This window comes from Equus caballus, chromosome 22 (assembly GCF_041296265.1).
Source record: "Equus caballus isolate H_3958 breed thoroughbred chromosome 22, TB-T2T, whole genome shotgun sequence".
NCBI lineage: Eukaryota > Metazoa > Chordata > Mammalia > Perissodactyla > Equidae > Equus > Equus caballus.
Genome location: NC_091705.1, coordinates 4,743,138 through 4,761,592, shown reverse-complemented (window position 1 = coordinate 4,761,592; position 18,455 = coordinate 4,743,138). Strand labels below are relative to the sequence as shown.

The 18,455-nt window shown below is 42.0% G+C and overlaps 1 protein-coding gene across 3 annotated transcripts in view; it reads left to right on the top strand.

Moving 5' to 3' along the window:
• KIZ (kizuna centrosomal protein) overlaps positions 1–18,455 on the top strand; it is a 127,928-nt gene that overhangs the window by 95,208 nt on the left and 14,265 nt on the right. For all 3 annotated transcript variants that reach the window (XM_005604442.4, XM_070247289.1, XM_070247290.1), the window contains 3 exons: positions 2,056–2,221; positions 3,111–3,176; positions 18,199–18,303. In XM_005604442.4, the coding sequence (XP_005604499.3) occupies positions 2,056–2,221; positions 3,111–3,176; positions 18,199–18,303 (337 nt within the window). The remainder of the gene's footprint in view (positions 1–2,055; positions 2,222–3,110; positions 3,177–18,198; positions 18,304–18,455) is intronic.

Sequence of the window (18,455 nt, the reverse complement as noted above, 5' to 3'; positions counted from 1 at the left end):
AAATTCTACAGTAAAAAAGTATAGAAAGTCCTTTAACAATTTTATTCTTAAAATGAGTGCCTTAAAACAGTGGCTATTATGAAGTCATGTGAAGAAATTATTAGTTACAGCTATTGCATAAGATGATATGAGGAAGAAATACATAAAGCAGGCACTCTCAGCATGTTTGGATTATTTTAAATATCAGAAAAAGAAAATTATAACTTTCACTACAGAATTTGGGCCAATTCTTTTTGTTCATATTCTAAAATGCTTTTCATATATCCAGGCACACAGAATAGGAGCTTAACTCTTTGTGGGAACAAACAGACTAGATCAGGATAGGTAGAGATCTAGAAATGAGACAGGCCAGGATGGTCCAGAGAGCATACTGACAACTGAGAGATGACATATCAAGGAGGTGGTACTACTCTTCACACCTGTCTTCCTGGACAGATTCTGGAAGCAAGTGCAGTGCAGTGGTCCATGTAGGCAGCTGGAATTGGAGTACTATGGCAGTCAGTGATGGAAACCAGCCCTGGCCTGAACGTCAAGGGCAGGACTCCACACCTGAACCCCAGTCTACAGAAACAGGGATACTGTGTAGGTCATCCCAGCAGAGAGTTACCGCAGCTCGAGTGAAGTGCACGACTGCTTCATATAAATGGAGGAAGAGCTCCTGGTTACTAGAACTGGACCCCCGACACGTCCTGGCTGCAAGGCTAACTTGACATCAAGTCCTTTGGCCAAGGAGACTAGAACTCCTAAAATCCTCTAAAATCAGCTGCTCCAGGCCCTACGACGGGCCGTGGATCCAGGAGGCCAGCCAGTCCTAGAAAGGGCAGAGGGCAGAGAGCAGGAGCCTTGCTTGGATAGCAAGGCCAATAGCAGTGGCCTTGTGTGTTCAAAGCCAAACTTGCAAGGCAAGATCTTCCATATTCTGCCTCTGATTCTCCCTGTTGGGGCATCATCACAAGGAGAGATGGTTATCTTCCCCTTGTTCACTAGAAAATAATGTTGTTACTGCTTGCTCTTGGACCAAAGATGACCTGTCAGGCTTTGTCCAGTTTCACTCTTCACATTTACTTGTAGTCTCATATCCGTTCTACAGGTTGACTTGGACATTGTCCTGTATTTACTGCTGTTGCCAGATACCAGTGAAAGATCAGCACCACCACTGAGGTTTCCCCTCCCAACTGCCTGGCAAATCGCCACTTCTAAGTAGGAAATGAGAGACAAACGTACACTCTAGCAGTGGGACAATGTCATCATTGGTTGTTTAACTCTCGTTGCTTGTTTATTTTTATTTCTCGGGGGAAGAGTGCTGACCTAGAAATTATGAGACAGGAGTATTCACCTGTCCTAATTGTTGCCACTTTTTCTCTGCCTCTCAAGTTGGCTGTGATAAAATCTGTGCCCACCTCCTTGCCCAGGACACATGAGGTGATAAGCGTAAGACAATTTAGTGCCCTTTGAAAACAGATAGACAGTGTAGCAAGTAAGTTTCCTGAGCTCCCCAGCAGACTAGCAGCAAAGTGCAGGGCGTCTTTATCCTTGATTGAAGATTATGATTTAGAATAAGGGGAGTTCTCTTTTTGCTTGGTGTCTCCTCCTCAGCCACCAAGTTTTTATGCGGTCTTCTCATTTTGAGGAAGTTCAGGAGTCATTTCTAGAAGGATGAGGATACTCTGAGGTCACATTTTTCCAGATCTCTTTTTCAGTCCAAACCAACAGCATTCATGCAATGAGGGAGTAAATCCTGGATAAACCAGCCCAGATTTGCAAGGGTGGTCACATCTCATATACATGCTTCACAAGTAGAACACTTTAGCATTACATAAGATTCAGGCCACAAAAAATGTATTATTGCATGTGTAAGTTGTTGTAAAGAATTAAATTATGCTGCAAAATAATCAGATGTTATTTTATCTTGAAGACATTTTAATTTCAGTTAAATGTCAGGAAGCAAATTAAATCCTAAGTAAAGTTTAACCTAAAATTATATCTGAAGGCTGGGTCTTTGAGACCAAGAGGAATGTGGCTACAGTTTGTTTTTATTTCTTTTAAACACTGTAGGGAACAGCATTACTGAAAAAAGCCCTTACAGAAGAGTGTGATGATAGGTCAGCTATTCACAGTAATGAATCATCTTGCAGCTTGCCATCTATTCTGAATGACAATAGTGGAATAAAGGAAGCAAAACCGGCTCTATGGCTCCACAGTGTTCTTACAAGGGAACAAGGTAACTATTGTTAAAGGGCCTGTCAACGGTGAAAATGCATTCAGAGTCATCGCAACACACTCTTTCTCAAGGTGTGCCTATAAAATAAAGCAGACTTGAGAATACCTCTGACTTTAATATACCTAATATGTTATTTGTTCTGTACGACCTTCCAATAAATATATGTTTTTGTTTGGTCTAACAGGAATAGGAAACCTAATCGTAGGTCTGCTATTATGCTGAATTTCCAATAAAATAAGTTTTTGTAAGTTGAAATCAACAAAACTAATCACTTAGTAAATAATTTTGATCATCCTGCAAAGATGAAGATGGATTCCATGAAAGTGATTCCTTAAAGTACTTCACATAAAGTACTGTAAAGTTTTTGATATCGCTTAATAGAATTTATTCATAATTTGTAAATATTCTTTTTAATTATAATAGAACCTTTTATAAGTCTAAACAGATGTTTAAGAATCAATGAGTTTATGCCCCCCAAATTTAATAACCAATTTTTAGTTTCCAGAAATTGTGATTATGTTAGCGTTACTGTTAAGACGTGCCGGGAAACTGCTGTAGTGTGTTCCCAGGACAGCTGTGAGGTGCTCAGGACGTGCTCAGAAGTCGATACACACACACAGGATTGGAGACTCGCTTGTTTTAAGCTCCACTCGAACTTGCTAGGTATCAGGCTAAATTATTTTGCAAGAAAGCAACATAGAGATACCTTAGTTTTAGAATGGGTTTCCTTGAATAGTACTGTTTCAGATAAGAAATAGACTAACCAAAAAATGAGTTGAGGGTGCAGTGAAAATAAAAGGCATGGCAGTTAAAAAAAAAAAAGCAAAGGCCTATTCCATGAGTATAACCTTGAAATACATTTTTATTATCATGTGTTCGATTTTTTTAGAAGTTTCAAGTGGCTACGGAGACAAGGGCAAGGAAGAAAGCGTGGCAGCAAAGATTCCAGTCACAGGTAAAGTTATGGTTTCCTATGAGTTTCAAATGCAGGATTCGACCTTGTTATATAATTGGAACATTCCAGGTTAGTGGTTTGTGGACTCCACTAAGAGCAAGTATATTCAACTACTACGTGCTAGAGCAGGAGATTACATTAACATAAACTGGGGTGGAAAATAACCATGTCTATTGCATTCTTCATAATCATGTTATACGTTTACACATGTGAGCACCCCATCACGCAGCCTTACAACACCTGCGTCTGTGTGAAAAGGTCAGTCTCCATGGGGAACACCAGTCATTGTGTGGCCAGCTACAGATGTTTCTGATTTTACTCTATTCTTTCCTCTGATAATTGAATGTGTATTATTAAAATAAGAGCCGGGGCAAAACAGTGCCAGACAGGAAGCTTGCTTGTGCCTCAGTTACAAAACCCATCTGATACTTTAAAAATTTTAGCAGTAAGGTTTCATCAACACCTATTAAGATTTTTGCACATGTATTAGACTTGTTTAGATGGAATCTGAATATCATTACTTTTTTAGCTTTAGATTGTCAACAGCAGCAATGAGTATTCTGAACAGAGTTCTACTTGTCATACATCTAAATTTACTAGGATCTTATTTTGTAAAGTGGTGTGCTACTTCATTATAAATTCAAAGGTCTGACTTTAAATATTTATACAAATAAGCACACCATTGCATTGAGGTACCAAGGCATGCATCTGCATATGTGGTCGTTTTGTTGTTTATAAGCAGAAAAGAATGGCTTTCTTTTATGGCAATATAATTCATGGGCCGATGATTAATTTTTTAAACCCATGTTTCTGTGATGAACTCTGATTTTGAAAAAAAAGTTTATAGTAGAGCAATTATTGTATATATTCTGCAGCAGATAATATTTCACTCCAAAATACAGAGGTTTTCTTTTCTTTTCAACATTTTCCCAGTGATATGTTTCTTGCGTTTTTATTCTTCATTTTGAGGAAACTCTGCTCATGTCCCTTCTTTATTATTTGTTAACAGGGGGGAGTGTAGATGGTCTCGCATTGCAAATAAGCCAGAAGTTGGCTTTTCTCTCGCATTCGCCCTTGGATGCAGAAGTGTCTAATGGCCTCTGAATTCATTTCAGTTAAAATTATAAAGACTTACTGGGGAGAAACCAGGAGATCACCTGGTTGCCCACTCTTTCTTCTCTTTTCAGTATTCTTTGCTGCAAGTAGATAACTCTTCTTAAAATTAATGCAAATATTGTTTTCTCGTAAACTTTCTTTATAAGAGAAGAAATAGTTAAGTACCGGGGTTTGAAATCTTTCTTTTCTTCATACAGAAAGAGGTGTGATGTGCCTAGAAGTAATAAGGGCTATTTGCCATTAAGATTTTTAAAGAAATTGTAATTCCCACAACTTGCCATCGATCCATTAATAGTTGGCAGTTTAAAAAAAATGCTTTGTGCTTGTTGCATGCCAAAGTATTAGACTTATAAAATAACTTGGGAGATATGGAAAACAACTTTCAAAGCCATTTACTTTGTTCGGGCGTTTCCATTCTGTCCTTGCCGCCACACTCTCTTCCTTCTTTGCTCCCCGCCCACTACACCTCCATGAAATTGACGTTTGAGAGCCTCATGCACCGTGGCTCTGCTTAATGCTCTTGTCATGTCTCATTGAAGCTACTTTGATCTCTAAGTTCCTGTTTTTCCTAGTTTTTTTTTGGGATAAAATTGACATATAACATTGTGTTAGTTTAATCTCTAGGTTCTTGACCATTATCTCTTTATTAAATTTTTGTTTCTTTGGGCATAATTATTTGGAGATTTGGCCTTTGGTAGAGTAAGGCAGGTACGTAGTTTGATTTAAGATAGAGTCTGCATCGCCCTTTATAATAGTTTTGTTGAGACTTTCCCATTGTATGGCCTGCGTTCCTTCTAGAATATTCCAAAAAAAAGGAATATTCCAGAGGCTGTTCTTAGGGTTGAGGGGATGTGGTAGTTGAGCCTGAGCTTTGGCGTCAGTGTCAGCATTTTACTCCCTGCTCTATTTCTCCACCTCTCTGAGCCTCTGTGTTGGGAAAGCAGACATACTGCCTGGCAAGATGATCTTAAAGTTTAAATGAGATAATGTGTGTAAAAGTGCCAAGCATGTACCAGACACTCAGTACATGTAAGTCACAATTTATAATAATAATATTCATGTGAATGTTAGTAGTAGTATTGATCTTCTGCACCGGGCCCACAATCCTTGGCATTTTCAAACCAGGCACTTCTAGTTGAAAGGAATCTCACAAACCAAACTCAGGGGAAAGGAAGCAGAGGGATGGGGGTGCATTGCCACAGGAAGTGTGATCCTGAGACGCACCATGGAAATGCGACTGAACACCACCTCCAGAGTTGCAGTAGCCGCTTGGGACCAAGGCCCGCCCAAGCCCTGTGCTGCTATAATTCCTCACACAGTGCTTCCCAATGGCACCACTGAATTAGTTTCCGCAAAAAATTTCCATTGGAGGACTCAATTGATGATTTGAATCCAGAAGGATATTTACCTTATCAAAAAGGAATCTTGAGTAGAGTTTCATGATACTTTTGGAACTTCCCAATTAGTCCCATGAAGAAACCCTTAGAGAAGAATCACAAAAAGCTGCTAAAGTTACGCCTGGGATCTCACTGGTCAAGGCCCGATGTCTCTGCCTGTGAGTGCCTGTGTGCCATAACTCTTACGGCTCCCAGGTGAGGGTGCTGCAGGGCACCCGGTCACCAGACGACAGTCCTCCTCTGGGGTGCTGCCTCACGGTGTTGATGGGCTGATACAGCATCTCCCCAGATGTGTTCTGTGCAGGCTCCACCCCGAAAATACTTCAGGGAATACATGTTCTGTGACGAAACCCTGCCTCATCTCTCTCTCCCTCTGCAGCATGCACAGTGCGTGGGAGCATGTTGAAAGCTTCTAGAAGACTTTGAGTAAATGAACCATTTAAAGGTGTAAACTTAGAGTTTCAAATAATTTATCTTCTATTTGAAAATGGAATCCTTTGTGAAAGCAGCCAACAGAATTAATGTTCTGTGGAACATGTTTTGGGAAATATGCACACCTATATGTGGCATGTTTTCTAAAACTTTGAGTCCAATGAGGGTGCCAGTATTCTTAGTACACTAAAATTATCGTCAGCATTTTCCCGTGATTCCTTTTTGTGGTAATCTCCCTTGTGGATGAGATTGCTTTATAATGAGGCTTTGGCGACATTAGTGTAACTAAACCCAGTTGATGCTATAATTGAAAGTTACTTGTTAAAGCTGCTTCCTGTGCAGCTTTCAAGTGACGAACTGACAACCAGCAGGTTCCAGTAGTGACTTTGGGCAGTCCAGAAGTGCTCCTCTGTCGTGTGGGTCCTTCTGTGTGACTGTTTGCTTTACAGCCATCTCAGAAGGGCTGTAGTAGAGAAAGAGGCCCGGGTGAACTCCAGGCAGGCACCAGGAGTTTGGGCAGAATGGAGAGGAAGCTCCAGAGTTAGACCACTTTCATAATAACGAAGGCCGTGGGGAAGCTTACCTGTGAGGGTACAAAAGCTATCTTTAAATATATTTGCAAGGCTGCCACATACAAGGCAGAACATTTATCGAGCTTAATTTTAGAGTGTAACTTAGGGGGCCCTGTTTGTTCCAGGGAAGGAGTCCACAGCTTAGTAACAGAGGAACTTTCTAGCTCTTCTTTGCAGCAAAACCAAGCTGAGTGTCCTCCGGGTATGAGATTATGTGCTGGGTGCTTGAACCGTGGCGGGAACCCACTCTCTAGAGGGGCACTGTGGAAGGAGTTCTTGTTCCTGGAACTCCGGCTTTCCTTCCGCTGCTGAGCAACTGTGATTCTCGTTCCAGATTAAAGAAATCAAATATGCCAATATTCTCACTTCTTTCTTTCCCTTTCTTATTTGCTTATCACTTCCAAACATAGGTCTCCTTGGCAGAGGGGCTCATCCTTAGAGTTTACTGTCACTCTGAAAGCATCTGCTTTGTTAATCATTTGGAGAGTGTAAGTTTCATGACTGTAGCTCCTGCACTCTGTGCTGAGATTTACATAGAAACCTCCCATACACACACCCACACACTCAACCAGAGTTTATTCCCATTGCCTGTATGATCTGTTGTTGTTAACACAGTCTGCCCCTTTATTAGTCTAGTTGTTCACACTGAAGAGTTACGATAGAAAGCAAAGGTTAATTTTGATATCTATAAATGTGTGGTTTTCTCTAGATAGTAAATAGTATATCATTTTCACGTGTATCACAACTTTACTTTGGCTAAGTCCTGGGAGTGAGACTGGGTCTTTGCCCTCACTAACCCTCCATCATCTCTAATCTTCACAACAGCCCTGTGGGGTAAACATTAGGAACTCATTCTACAGACAGTCCAACGCAAACTTAGGAAGCCTAAGAGTCCTGCTCAAGGCCATATAGCTAGTGTGTTGGATCTTGAATCAAACTCAAACTTCAGGATTTAAGCCCTGAACTCCTTCTGTTCCACTGCCTTCATTTTGTAAGAGAGGCAACTGCATCAAGATGTCTGGATTAATTAAGTGTCAGTGTATATCATAACGAAAGATGAGCTCCGCAAGGATGCTTTCAGAACAACGATGAAGACAGCCGTACCTTTCTTTGCTCTTTTGTTAGGCCTAGAGGTGGGCACTCGCAGGGATTTCCAAGTATGGATTTTACCCAGAGGTGTGTATGCCCTTTATAAAGCAGGGCAAACATGAGTACACCTAGGCCTGAGACCCCATGCAGGTAATAGGATGTTCAGGTCAGCGTTTCCATGAAACGCTTAGGCCAGGAGTAAAGCGATGCTTATCTAGACTCTGAGAGAAAGTCTCGTTTGAACTACTTATACCCCCAAAGTGAAATTTCCCACGTTGGCAATTTTGTTTGTATTCACACTGAATTTACCTCTGAGAGTTAAGTGAGTTTTAGTTTTAGCAAGTGAGCAGTTTATGCTACATGTCATAAAAACCCATCACCTAACCCAATATCTGGCACACAGTGGGCACTCACTTTGTCAAATGAATGAATAAAAATGAGAGTATTAAGGAGTTTCCTTAAATGCTTGTTGATTCAGGCCAGAACGCTGTCTCTTTCAGTCAGTCACTCCACCAATACTTTCCCACCCCACGTGCCCATCCTGGCAAAACTCATCTTCTTAAGCTGCATGTGAAAAGGCTCTCAGCTTTTATCTCAAGAGGATTAAGCCTCTAAGAATGTCCATTCAGCCTCTCATTCTTTTGACACCAATTCTCTTGGTCAAGCTGTGTTGAAAGTGGTTGCCTGATGTGCCATTTCTCACTGATGTTCTTTGGCAAGCTGAAATATTCAAGGTCATACTAAGGTATGTCCGTTTAGAAGCTTTGTGGGAGGTCAGGATAGATTGTAGGGGTGCCACTTGGGGTTCTGGGCAGTGCTTCTCAAAAGATTATTGCTTAAGTTTTACTTCAAAGTGGAAAAGGCTGGGAACATGCAATGGCCAGGTGGTGGTTGGTGGCTGGATTTACCCTGGGAGAGAAGACTGTGGTGACAGCGTTGGACTGCAAGAGTACAGGGGTGTGACACTCCACTACTGAGACTTTACTAGGAATGTGTCTCCCCTCTCCTGTCCCGGAAATGCACGAGAATCAGGGAAGGTGTGTTACCTGCTGTGTCTAGGACAAGAAGCCCCGAACTCGTGCAAAACCAGGGAAACCATTGCATGTTGCTGGATTGTCCACTGCAGTCCCCGTGGCCCTGTCTCCAGAGGTCAGACTGCTGGGGCTTCACCCATGGGGCCTTCAGCAAAGCGTCTTCACTCATGACATTGCAGGGTGGTGGTGTTTATTTAACACGGTCATTAAAGAATGAAAGGCACCTTTTTGAAGAGTGCTCTTGATTGGATGTTCCTGCGTTCAAGGAAATTAATTCATAAATGCCTAGAGAAATTCTCTTTGGTGGTTGCACAGTACAATCCTGTGTGGAGTTTTCAAACCTACCCGTGCCCCAGCCACACCTGTGACCAGTTACATCAGAATCTCCAGGGGAGGGACCCAGGCATCAGTCTTTTATGACACACCCAGGTGTCTCGCCAGGTTTGAGAACCATGGAGCAGGGGGTCCAAAGCTGAAAGAGCCTTTGTAGGTCATGTTATGAAACACCTTCATTTCATACAAGAGACTCAAGTGGGGAGAGAGGAGGTTGGGCTTTAGATATTTTAATAGAATCGGGGATAAGGGAGTATATTATTTTCCTAGTGCTGCTGGAACAAAGTGCCACAAACTTCAACCAACAGAAACATATTCTCTCACAGTTCTGGATGCGAGAAGTCTGAGATCAAAGTGTCAGCAGGCTGTGCTCCCTCTGGAGGCCCTAGGGGAGAGTTCTTCCTTGCCTGCTGCAGCTTCTGCTGCTTCTCGTTTGTGGCAACACAACTTCAGTCTCTGCCTCCACCTTCACATCCCCTTCTTTCCTGTGTCTCTGTGTCCGCTCCTCTTGCTGGCAGGACACCAGTCATTGGATTTAGGGCCCGCCATAAATCTAGGATAATTTCCTCTTGAGATCCTTAGGTAATTACATCTGCAAAGGACCTATTTCCAAATTAGGTCACGTTCTGAGATTCCGGGTGCACATGAGCTTTGGGGGAGACTCTATTCAACCCACTACAGGGGCTGAAGAGGGATTTCTTCATATTTTACATTTCTGGCATCTAGTTCATCTTATACGTTGATTATTCCTGACCCTGCTCCGTATGATGCTAATGATAATATTGATATTATCGTCTTTATTTATGATTTCTTCTCATTATGTAAATCTTTGAATGTAAATTGCTAAAAATATTGTTTTTAAAAATATTTAATTATACCTGTAAAATATAGATTCCTGATCAAGATTACTCAATCTTTGAAAAGTAGAAGATTGCATGACTTTGAGAGTTGAGAATTCTCTTCCCATCATTAAACCGTGTGAAGTGGCAGGCACTGTGGTTATAACTCCCAGCAGCACTTTTCAGTGCAGTTTTAGAACATTCGTTAAAGGTCAGTTACAGGCCTGGCATTTACTTCCAGGTGTATTGTTGAATTGCTGCACAGAAATTAAGAATGTGATCTAAATATGTATTTTCTGAAGCAGTTCCAGGCAACTCGTAGGAATTAGGAGTCTCTCTTCTCTGTGCACTGCCCTCTCCGTGAGAGCACAGAGAAGCCTTGGCACTATACTCACAGGCGCACGGCTGCTGGGGGAGTGGAGTTCACTGCAGAAAGTCTGCACGTGGACAGCGATTCTGGTTCTGGAGCCAGCCTCTGTATCGCACGTTCTCATAGACTTGTGGCCTTTGAAAAAAATTCTAAATGTAGATGAGTTTTCTGTATTTTCAGAATTGTGAAGGCAATCTATATCCAAATATTTTCTTGTTTTCATTTGAGCAGATTACTGGACAAATGATTTCTGGATTTTAAGTGATAATATTTATCTTTATAATTAATTTTAGAAATATATCTGACAATTTTTATTTTATTTTACAAAAGGACTAGGTTTGCTGCATCAGCAACACATCTAGTAGTGTGGAAAAAATTTGCATGAGTATAGAAATACATGAAAAGTAACAGCACTGGGACACTCAGTGGACAGAAAATACTTTTCAAATTTAATTTTTAAATTTCGGCATACTTGGTATAGGAATAGTAGTTACCCTTCCTTACTCAGAGATGCGCAGTTCTTTGTCGGTTCAAGGTTGTTTTCCTAGCTGTCCTGGTGGTGGTGTTTGCGTCTCCCTTTGTCACTCCTTTTCCAGCCCAACTCCTCTTTTTTCATTAGGGATTTCTGCGACAGCCACAGGCAGGTCCTCTGCCTCGAGATGCCCCTTAGAGACCAGTGCTCCCGCCTTCCTCTGGCTCTTGTAATGGGTTGTTAAAAGCACTTTTTCATCAGATATTTTCTTTTCCTTTTTATTTGTAGATTTAGAAGTATTTTAGCAGGTGTACATTTGCATAAAAAAGAGAATAAAAGATAAGAAGTTGAGGCTTTTTTTCCCTCCCCTCCTCAACATCTTCTCTCTCCTACCTCCCTTTATTCAGCATGTTTTCACTTTCTTTCTCTAGCTGTTTCCATTTTCTAGACACGAAATGCATATCAAAAAGAAAAAAAAAACAATCTCAATGATTCTGACTTTGCGGGAAGATAGATGATTGGGTTCGGCTGACCTATGTAACAACGTAGAGAAAAATATATTTATCTCGTCGTGTCATCAGCCTGGATTTAATAGCCAAGGAGGGATTCTAGCCCCCTGGACTCCTTTATTTATGTTTTAAGTTGCAGTATTTTCTACTTTTTAAATTAAATCTTGACACAGATTTGAGTATATACTAGATGCTTGACTGAGAGATCCAGAACTGAAAGCTTGAGCATGCATGTATATTTGTTTCTGTGTGCACCAGAACATTCTAATTGAAAATAATTGTATTCTTTAGAAATATTTGTTTTATCTAATTATATGCACTACTCAATAATTGTCTGAGAGTTTGACGTTACTAGTGAGACGAAGTGTTTCCCTGGAGTTGTAAGTCAGAGGCTGGAAAGTGAAGCCTAAGGCGCCACCTGGGCTCAAATTTGCAGACAGGGTTGACTTAGAGTAGAGGAGCCTCAAGTCTTCTTGGAACTGGAGGAACCTCGTACTGACCTTGTCTGGAGCAGGCTGGCTTGAGTCTCTAGGCCTGTTCCTTTTCCTCCTTTTTCTGTTCGTTCATGCATTTCGTAACTATGAATTTGCAGAGCAACGCAGCGCAGCTTTTCACTGCTTGATTCTTCGTCATCCTTCCTCCTTCCAGAACAGCCTGGGCCTGAGTTACCCCAAACCTCACGTCCACAGCTTTGCCGTGTAGTTTTATGAAGTTGGTATCCTGGCCAGCTCTTCTAGGCTGTTCCAGGAGGATGTCTGAATTGTTTGAGTACCCCTAGCAAAAGGTATACTCTTTTTTTGAGGAAGATTAGCCCTGAGCTAATTGCTGCCAATCCTCTTTTTGCTGAGGAAGACTGGCCCTGAGCTAACATCCATGCCTATCTTCCTCTACTTTATATGTGGGTGCCATGTCCACACCCGGAGTTTGAACTGGTGAACCCCAGGCTGCCACAGTGGAACGCACGCTCTTAACCACTGTGCCACCAGGCCGGTCCCTGTATATCTTGCCTCCAAAGAGTCTGAAACCTGCTCTATAAAATAGACTATAAAATTGTTTATATAAAATGCAAACAGCTACTTAAAAATCTCCATATGGCTGTTGCAGCCCCACTTGATAATGTGTTCCTGGGTCTCGGGACTCTCTAAACTAAGAAAGCTTTTCCCAACACCTAGCTTATATCCCTTAGCTGAAGTTTTTCTGTACATGTTCTTGTGCCACTTTTACTGAACACAGAAAAAATTGCTCAGCACCACCTAGCTTTGAGGTTGCACGTATGTTCTATTTGGCCTGTGCATTGTTTTGTTTTATTTTTTTTAAAGGCGGAAGTCTGGCCAGATAGGCCCACTTTCCCACCTGGCAGCAATTGGCTGTAGCCAGGGAACAGCTTTCCCCCCTGGACAGGCTCCTGCTCTCCAGCCTGCTTCAGGGCTTGCCCCTCCACTGCTCCCACGGGGCCTGACTCACTTATCTGTGGTACCTGCTTGGCCCAGAGCATCTGCGTTTGCAGCCCCACCCTGTCCGCTCCATGTGTAATACCTGCTCTTGAGCCCTGCTTCCCTTGTGTCTACGCAGGCTATGTCACCTTTAGCCTCTCCTGATTATTTTTTTAACCAAACCCTCATTTTGTTTTTCCTTTTTGGGTTGTTTCCCAGTCCTTCAAATGTTTTGTGCAGCTCTTCTCACTGAAATGGGGGGACTAAGGCTGTGATGCATCCCAGGGGAGACGGACTCCCATCTCTGAGCGTCTTCTCCCCGGCACAGCCTCCTGTTTGTTACTCAGCAGTGCCTGCCACCTGCCTGACCCCTCCGGCTGGTCTGGTGTCCTAGTCCTGCCTCAGTTAGTGTTTATTCCTCCAAGTGAATGCATTTATCCTTTTACCTTTTCCACTTATTTTTTGCCTTTTTTGCTTCCACTTGAGGAAGTCTGTGTCAGGGATGGGCGGGCCATATGCCCAGTAGTCCTCTTGGTTTTGCCAACCCTCTATTACTCAGGTCAGGGTGGCTACACCCGTGATAAAAATTGTCTGGGTGGGCTTCGATGACTCTCTGCTTAAAGAAGAGCCACAGAAGGTTTGAGATCAAATCCCGGTAGGAGCCATGGCTGGGAAGGCAGGTGGGCTCCAGTAGAATGGGACAGGAGAGACGAGCAAAGCCCTCCAAAACTGTTTGTACAGTTGAAAGCGGACCCAGGGCAGCCTTGAAGGGAAAGGCCAGTTACGGAGTCCAAGTCCTTCAAGAAGGAAGAGAAGGGTAGATCCTAGAAGTCCTGATCACAAGGAGAAACAATTTGTAACTATGTGTGGTGATGGACGCCAACTAGACTCATTGTGGTGAGCATTTCACAGTGTGTACAAATATTGAATCATTATGTTGCACACCTGAAACTCATATATGTCGACTATACCTCAATTAAAAAAGAGAAGCAGAGGAAGGAAGGGAAAGAAACCAGAATGGAAAGTGTGTGGAGCATGGAAATGGCCTGTCTTTTCCAGAGTAGTAAATGGTCCCTTGCTGCTAAGAGTGAATTCGCTTCACATTTCTCCCCTGCTACACTCAGACCAGTAATAGTATCCATATTGTCCTGTACTTAGACGATATTTAATCCCCCCCAAATGTTAAATTAACATACAACTACTAGCTGGATATTTTTCACAAAAATCCTCTCCTGAATGTAAAAGGCCCCTGTTCCCCTGGTTTCTGAGAAGCAGGAGAGCCGGCTCAGTGGAGTCGGATGGTTTACCTGACGGCAGTAGACGAGAGGAAGCCCCAGCCCCAGCTGCCAGCTGCCAGCAGCCTCTGTTTACCAAGAAACTACTCTTTTTTCTTTTCTTCTTTTTTCTGTTTTGTTTTTAATTTTCATCTTTACTCTCTTTTCCTTGAGCAAGTAAGTTTAATTGAATGCAGAAATACCATGTAGTTATTATGATCTGGACTTACATCCTAAAAGCTGAAAATCTTTTATAAAATAAAAACAAAACACAACATTTTCACCTCTTTTACAGTGATTCCTTACCTTTTTAGAATTCAGACCCTCTGTATTTGATTTTATTAATATTTCTCCTCTCCCAAAAGTACCTTACCACAAATCTGAAGTAATATGGACGGTAGGATTAATTGGAGAGTATTATGATCCCATCCTAGGACAGTGGGACTAGTCTGTAGCAAGAAACACTTTCTGTTCCAGGCCAGTACCCAACACACACACGGAAGTTATGCAAAACAGTACTTTCCCCTTCTGCATGCATTATGTCTCATGTTTTCTTTATTAAATTTGTCAAAATACTAGTTCCACTGCACCAAACTAACATCACAATCCAGCAATGTTAAAAAGTGTTGCCCTGGGGCCAGCCCTGTGGCCAAGTGGTTGGGTTCATGCACTCAGCTTCAGCAGCCCAGGGTTTCACTGGCTGGGATCCTGGGCGCGGACATGGCACCACTCATCAGGCCATGCTGAGGTGGCATCCCACATAGCAGAACTAGAAGGACCTACAGCTAGAATATACAACTATGTACTGGGGGGCTTTGGGGAGAAAGAAAAAAAAAGAAGAGGAAGATTGGCAACAGATCAGGGCCAATCCTTAAAAAAAAAAAAAAAGAAAAAGTGTTGCCTTAGGATTTATTTTCAGAGTTAATAGTTCCTGATCTAGGGCCAGCCCCGTGGCCGAGTGGTTAAGTTTGTGCACTCCACTTCAGCGGCCCAGGGTTTCACCAGTTTGGATCCTGCTCACGGACCTAGCACGGCTCATCAGGCCATGCTGAGGTGGCGTCCCACATACCACAACTAGAAAGACCTACAACTAGAATATACAACTGTACTGGGGGCCTTTGGGGAGAAGAAGGAAAAAAAATAAATAAAGAGCCCCTGATTTATACAAATTTTAACTATATAGCATTTAATATTTCAAAATATCATGCTCATTTTAAATACTTATTTTTATCTTGATTGGTTCTCAGTAGGGCAAGATAAGTTACATTTTTATTCTTCAGCATGATGGTAGTTTTAATCCAGTAATAAGGGGCTTGTGGTTAAGTTCTTAAACTGAGCCAGCAAAAGCAGGAGTGCAGCCGATTGCCAGCCTCTGGTGCTGACAGCAGGAGCCCTCTTATTTGTGGCCACGTTGAAGATGTGGACACGGATGCTATTTTGTTATATCTATGCTAAAACTCTATTTCTCCATGCTCTGTTTCATCCAGGTATCCTTGAGACTTGAGGTAATGGGGAAGGTTTATCTCTCAGGTTCTTTCTGTGATCTTTATTGTTTTTCCCAACAGTCTTCCCCACTTTCACTTACAGCAGACATTATTAGAAGCCCTGCAGGGTAAGGGCGTCCTGTGGATCCGTGCGAGGCCCAGGCTGCCCCCTCTGGGGCACCTGGCTTTGCTCCCTGCAAAAGCTCTTCTCTGTCCCCACAATAAGCCTTGTTTAGGTTTTCTCAGCGGTGGGTCTCTGAGCTCATCCTGCTACTACTCCCCTTCCGGACCGTCCTTCCCCTCACTCAGCCCAGAGACCCCACGCTCAAATGTGAGAGCCTGAGCGCTCGGGCAGGGAGTGCTCCAGAGTGACCAGCTGACCAACCAAAGAAGTCAGTGCTGTCTCTTCTGATTCGGTCCTGTAGTAGCTGCTGCATGGCCTGGAATGCAGAGAAACCATTTTACTAGGAGTTGAACCTATCCACAGATCCTCTCAAAATAATGACTGGAATTTGGCCACTTCAAATAAGCTCATACAACTTGACTTCAAGTCTTGAAATCTGGGTTCAACTAAATTGTTTTTTGTTTGTTTGTTTTCAGAGTATCTAAAAAGGGACAGGGCCAGACCCATGGCCTAGTGGTTAAGTTTGGCATGCTCTGCTTTGGCAGCCCTGGTTCAGTTCCCAGGTGCGCACCTACACCACTTGTCTCTCAGTGGCCATACTATGCCTATGGATCATATACAAAATAGAGGAAGATTGGCAACAGATGTTAGCTCAGGGCTAATCTTCCTCAGCAAAAACAAAATCAAAACAAAACAAATAAAAAGAGACAATTCAAAAAAGTAATTTACATGCATTTGAAAAGTGTTAACATCATAGGAAGAATTTAAAAAACTTGTCTCTAGGTAGTAGAAAATTCAGTATTTCTGTGTATTTTTTTCACACCTAAAACAATTAATAATAATTTAGCAATACCATCAAATATTCAATCAGTGTTCACATGTTTATTCAGTTGGTTTTTTGGTTTGTTTTTCTTGCTGAGTAAGATTCGCCCTGAGCTAACATCTGTTGCCAATCTTCCTCTTTTTGTATGTGAGCTGCTGCCAGAGGATGGCCACTGAGAGACGAATTAGGTATGCCCGGCCGAAGCGGAGTGCACCAAACTTAACCACTAGGCCACCAGAGCTGGCCTGTCAGTTGGTTTTCTTTGATGAGTAACCCAACTGTGCCGTTGCATTGCCTTTTGTTCATATGTCTCTTAAGCAGCGTGACCATATAATTTATTGTCTAAATTAGGAAACTTTTGATAACAAAAGACTATCTTGTTAATTATCATGCTCAGACAAGAGGCTTAAACCTGCATTGTCATGGACAAATTGGGATATCTGGTTACTCTACTTTTTTTTTTTTTAATTGTGGTAAAAAATACATAACTTTAAAGTTACCGTCTTAACCGTTGTAAGCGTACGGTTCAGTAGTGTTAAGGACATTCATGTTGTTGTGCAGCAGAGCTCCAGAGCTTTGTCATCTTGCAATGCTGAAACTCTGTACCCACTAAACACTGAAACTCCCTCCCCTTCTCCCCAGCCCTGACTACCCACCTTTCCACTTTCTGATCCTATGATTTTGCCTACTTTCAGTACTTCATTTGAGTGGAATCATACAGTATTTGGCTTCTTGTGACTGGCTTATTTCTCGTAGCGTAGTGTCCTCAGGGTTCATCCATGCTGTAGTATGTGACGAATTTCCTTCTTTTTTTAAGGCTGCATGATATTCCATTGCATGTATATGTCACATTTTGTTTATCCATTCAACTATTGATGGACATTTGGGTTGCTTCCACCTCTTGGCTATTGTGAATAATGCAGTGATGAACAACGGTGTGCCAATAACTCTTTGAGATCCTGTTTTTAGTTCTTTTGGATATATACCCAGAGTGGAGTGTGGGATCATATGGTAGTTCTATTTTTAATTTGTTGAGGAAGCTCCATACTGATTTCCGTATAGCTGCATCATTTTACACTCCCACCAACAGTGCACAAGAGTTCCAATTTCTCCACGTCCTCCACAATGCTGATTTCCTGTTCTTCTGATAATGGCCATCTTGATGGGTGCGAGGTGATATCTCATTGTGGTTTTGATTCACATTTCCCTAGTGATTAGTGATTTTGGGCATCTTTTCATGTTCTTATTGGCCGTTTGTATATGGAGAAATGTCTATTCAAGTCCTTGCCCATTTTTTAATCGGATTATTTGTTTGTTGTTGTTGTCATCAAGTTGTAGAAGTTTCCTGTATATTCTGGATATTAACCCCTCTTCAAATATATGATTTCAATTATTTTCTCCCATGGTGTAAGTTGCCTTTTTAGTCTGTTAAGATTGTTTCCTTTGACATGCAAAAGTTTTTAAGTTTCTGATGGTCCTATTTGTCTGGTTTTTATTTTGTTGACTGTGCTTTTGGGGTCATATCCAAGAAATTGTTGCCAAATCCAGTGTCCTCAAGCTTTTCTCCTCTGTTTTCTTCTGGGAACTTAATAGTTTTAGGTCTTATGTTTGAGTCTTTAACGCTTTGTGATTGGATTTTGTGTATGGTATAAGGTAAGGGTCCAGCTTCATTCTTTTGCATGTGGATATCCAGTTACCTGTGCCGTTTTTTTAATCTATAGAAACAAAAGCGTACCAGTTACTGAAGCAGTCTACCCTTCAGGACAATACGAAGCAAACTGAAGACAGGTTCCAAAAGGCGGATGCTTCTGCATCCCGACTGTCAGGTAAGCAAGCTGATTTAGCACTCACAGCCAGTATCTAGGAGACCCAAGGCAGTGGCTAGTGCTGTGTTCAGGAAAGCGTGGTCATTCTTTGAAGGTGCCTGGTGCTTTGTAACACACTGTCACTGGGTTAGAATAAGCCAGTTCTTTTTCCA